This window comes from Limulus polyphemus, unplaced genomic scaffold (genome assembly GCF_000517525.1).
Source record: "Limulus polyphemus unplaced genomic scaffold, Limulus_polyphemus-2.1.2 Scaffold197, whole genome shotgun sequence".
Classification (NCBI taxonomy): domain Eukaryota; kingdom Metazoa; phylum Arthropoda; class Merostomata; order Xiphosura; family Limulidae; genus Limulus; species Limulus polyphemus.
In genome coordinates this window covers 147,603-152,512 of record NW_013665807.1, presented here as the reverse complement: position 1 = coordinate 152,512, position 4,910 = coordinate 147,603, and the positions used below count along the sequence as shown (strand labels likewise).

The 4,910-nt window shown below is 34.6% G+C and overlaps 1 protein-coding gene across 1 annotated transcript in view; it reads left to right on the top strand.

The window, feature by feature from the left end:
• Positions 1-551: 551 nt before the first annotated feature.
• LOC111084999 overlaps positions 552-4,910 on the top strand; it is an 11,407-nt gene continuing 7,048 nt past the window's right edge. The window contains exons 1-3 of the mRNA XM_022381881.1: positions 552-729; positions 3,277-3,573; positions 3,851-4,000. Coding sequence (XP_022237589.1) covers positions 660-729; positions 3,277-3,573; positions 3,851-4,000 — 517 coding nt within the window. The 5' untranslated portion in view covers positions 552-659. The remainder of the gene's footprint in view (positions 730-3,276; positions 3,574-3,850; positions 4,001-4,910) is intronic.

Here is a 4,910-nt window from a genome sequence, read left to right as displayed (position 1 = left end):
TATATATTTAATGAAAATTAAATATCAACACAAAAGAAAACTGTTAACATTATTAATATCATGATACATTTCGAAACCGTCAAGTATATTTCCCGCTGCTCAAATCTGTTACTTTTAGTGGTCATGTTTATACTTTGTGAAATGAATTATTTTTCGTGTGAACCTTACTGCAAATTTCTATTTAGTAATTTTCTGATGTTAGATTTATATGGTTTAAACAATGTTTCCTATATTGAGCGATTTGGTAAGTGTCGATGTTGAGTAAAAAGTCTTTATGTGCATCAGTATATCTTTTGGTAAATGTCGATGTTGAGTAAAAAGTCTTTATGTGCATCAGTATGTTTTGTGTCATTTCGTATGCAATAAGATTTTATTGATTAATGCTTTCTGTCAATAAATAAGTATTAAAACAGTCATTATGCTGGTTTTTCTATACAGATACTCCGCGTTGCAAGTACAATCAAACAACAAATGTTTTTGGAACTACAAGACACCGGCCCGTGGACATAACGTGTGAAGTCGAAGCAAATCCACAACAAGTAGCGTTTCGATGGGTTTTCAATAATTCTCGAGAAACCTTTGATGTTGTAACTTTTAAGAATGTTAACACAAAAAGTGTGGTAACCTATACTCCTCGCACAAAATTCGATTATGGAACTATGCTCTGTTGGGCTACAAACACAGTGGGGGTGCAGTCCTATCCGTGTGTGTTCTCTGTCGTACCTGCAGGTAATCAAATACTGAAAATTAAAAAATTCCACAAAAATATTTTCTCCTTTGGATATTCATACTTATACTGCCTGGTGAGCACACGTTCCGACTATACTTCTGTACCCGAAAATTGTGAATATTAAACACAAGTATTAAACATACACTTTGAACTCTACACGAACTCCTCAAAGGAACTAATATACGGTCTGGGCCAATAAGTTTGCATATTTTGTAAAAAAAATAAGATCATTATTGTTAAGATCGAATACAAATACACTTGGCGCTGTCAAACTGAGAAATACTTGTTATATCAAACATCTAAGTATGTAATTTGTATAATGAGGCAGGTTCTATGGACATCATGAACGATTTATTAGAACAGCAAACAATTTCATCCGATACCTGTAGAAAGTTGTGTAAGTCAGCGTTTCACCTATCCCAACAAAACCTTACCAAAACATATAAAATGACAAAATAAAGAATCAAATTATTACAAATATCGTCTGTAACCTTATATCAGTTCATATTAAACATTCAGTACTTGGTTGTCCTACTGGTACTCTAATAACCTCCGCAAGGCGCTGCAACTCAGCTGCAGTAGCTAGTTTCGGGTCATGATTAACAATGTTATGGTTCAGTTCTACTCAGCAGTTCTCAGTGGGATTATAATGTTGAGACTTTGCTGGCCATGACAATTTTATAACATCCTTCTGGTCGAGATAATCCTGTACAATAATCGCACTGTGGATAGTGGCATTGTCATCCTGGAACACACAGTTACTGTCAAACCTTGCCCTAGCATGTGACAGAAATATCGTCTCCATGTGATACTTGTACGTTTCCCTGGAGGATATGAAGAGCAGTTTTTCCAATATAATGAATAACTGCCCAAACATGTGCTGCACCACCTCCTGTATATTTCCTCTAAAGAAAGACAGTCTTCTTTCATCTTTTCTCCAGGCAAGTGACGAACACAAATCCTACAATGGGCTTTAATAAATTGGAAATAGGACTCATCTGAAAAGATGACATGTCTCCAGTGTTCTAACTGGAAGTTGGCTTGTCCAAGTAACACAGGGATGGAGTGAATTCTGGTTATTATCGGTTTGCAGATAGACCTTCTTGCAAAATAACCTTGTTTGGTCAATCTCCTATTCACTGTTCTTCTGAATTTCCTGGAATGAATGTGTTCATACCATTCCTATTATAAGGTGTTGCAAGACTTCTTTCGACCTTGACATGTTAACCTGATCAGAACATGTTTATCCAGGTAGTAGATTTTTGGCGTCTACCAGCAGACTTTCCTGGAACAACGTTTCATTTTGTTCGATGACGTTTAAGAATTCTAGATACAATACGTTTACTTCATACCATTTGTGGACAGTCGAACAATTTCACGCCCTATAGCTTCTGGCACGTGACGAGGCATAATTTTACACGAAGTACAACGAAATTGTCTGAACAAAGCGTTGATCTGTTGCCAAAAGGATTATACTAAAAGCACACCCTTTTATACAAAACAGGTGTGTGTGTGTTTTGACGAATACATGCTCGAAACAATTTATACAGACAATAATAAAAACTCGTTCATATTTGTCCGATCATATGCTAGCTTTTCTGTAGACAATAACATCAATATAGAACAGTATGTAAATATTTTGGCCAAGACTGTACTAAATATTTATTTATTGTCGAATGAATTCTGACTACTCTTCGCGATTCTATTAAACTTCTCGTTTTCTAATATAAAAAAGACTTGCCATTTTGTATCTTATATGTCATTTGGCCATTGATGAAAGTGATTGATGATTTGCTGAGACTCCACAATGTCTGTACAATGCTAAAGATTGGTTTCTTATTTAGCATATATACAGTGTTAGAGAGTTACCCGTTACCACTACGTTACCTCTTCTTGTCTTCTTCAAGTAGCAAAAATCTCTTATACAGTAGGTTTTAGATAGAAATTATAACAAATATTAAATTTTGGCCGAAGAATATTTGGGACAATGTAGTGGCCTAGTTAATAAATTACGAAATAAAAAGCAATGAATATTACAGCGAAATCTAACATTTTCAGAATATAAGTTCTAGGCACGAATAAGTTTAGTTAAATTTATTACTTAGTACGAGAAAGCTAATGACATTTGTCTTGTAATTTATACGTAAGTGTTTTGATATTAGGTGAATTTGAAGACATAACCCTATAGTTATGGATTGAGTCTATATACTCCAGTAAAACTATAAAACATTTTTCTGACTTGTTTATGCACTAATACCTTCATAATTTTGCAGACCACTAATTAATACTAGGGTTTCCTATCAATTTTACATGAAAGAGGGTCTTGTAACAGGCAGCAACATAAAACTGTTCAATATAATGCTTCGGTAATACACGGCTTATAACCAGTTCGGTAGCTAGATAGTTAATCGCTATGACGATCTGATCATATCGTTAATTGAGCTTAGAGATCATCATTTTCGAATTCATTTAAAATAATTTATGAAGTAGAATAGGATAGAACATCAGTTTAACTTGTACTTGTAAAATGTTTGTATTTATTTTAGGACCTCCAGAAAAGCCAAAAGATTGTAAAGTATGGAACGTTACAGTTGATTCAGTTGAAATATTCTGTAAACAAGGTTTCGACGGAGGATTAAAGCAGTATTTTGTTATGGAAGTGCACGATGAAAACTTACATAGCCTTCGAGCTAACCTTACGTCCTCTGTTCCGACATTTCTGTTACGAGGCCTAGACGATGGTTCTATGCTGAAGCTAATAATTTATGCCGTCAACATTGAGGGAAGAAGTGATCGAAGTGTCATTACTATCAATACAATCTCAGATTGGGTTGGCAGTGCCGGTAAAATATTTATATATAAACTTGTCTTGTCAGACTTATCGAATTTGTTCATTTTAGTGAAATATATTTTTCTACGCATTGAAGCTATGTAGTTTAATCCTTCTTTCACATCAACAATAGGTGGTCAAATTACGACAATAAAGAATTTAAATACAAACATTGTTCTAGAATTGTAAATATAGTGTATAGAAGTTACCTGTTTTTATTTCTAAAATACAAATAAATTATATATTTCGGTTAATAAAATGATTTTAACTTTTCTTTATGTACGTTATAGTGATGTCCAATTTAGGTGACGGGGGGAATGTCACTTTGGGTCCTCTACTGATGATTCTTGGAGCGAGCCTCGCTGTATTGTTAGTGGTAGGACTAAGCCTTCTTCTCGTGGGAAATATTCGTTCTAGGAGGCAAGGCAGTCAGAAACCAGGTAAAGGTTACCTTATTCTAACAAAAATAGTTTACTATTAGAATTTACCTAAGATATACTGGTGTCAATTTTCGGTGAAAACGCTTAGTACAGAAACATTAAATATTCATATCAGAGCCGTTCGTTGGCTCAGCGGCAAATCTGAGAGCCTATAACGCTAACATTCGGTTTAGATACCTGTGGTGAGTATAGTACAGATAGTCAATTCGGTAGCGTTGCGCTTAGTAACAAAAATAAACTAACGAACAGTCATATCAGGGCTAGAAAGCAGAAAGTTGAAGCAAGTCTAAGAAAAATTGCTGACTATATGTCATGTTGATTATGAAATTATTTAAATTGATGTATGTGATTTCTATCAACGTTTAAATATATAAACGTTTACCTAGTTTTCATATTTAACACGTTGACTGTCAAGGCATCACCGGTGGTACATTTGGCGTTATTACTTATTGTGCTATTGTATCACTGATGATGATTCAGACTATACTTTTCCGTCTTCCATAGAACTGATTTAGCGTGCGGAGAAAACTCTTTATCTGGCCCGTTGGCGTCTAGTTGAAGATAAACACGAAGCAACATGTTGCATGTATCACAGGTGACACACTCGACATGAATGTAAACGTGCAATTACTTTGATAAAATAATTGGATAATAATGTGAGGTATTTTTATATAAAACGATTAAACAAACCATTTCATTGCATAGAAATTTAAAATTATACAACATATGCATAAAAAAGTGAAACGTAAACTAAAGTTCAAATTTCATGAATAATAAAAAAATGAAAGTTTGTTTAGAATTAAGCACAAAGCTACACAATGGGCTATCTGTGCTCTGCCCGCCACGGGTATCGAAACCCGGATTCTAGCGTTGTAAGTCCGCAGACATACCGCTGTGCCACTGGGGGGCT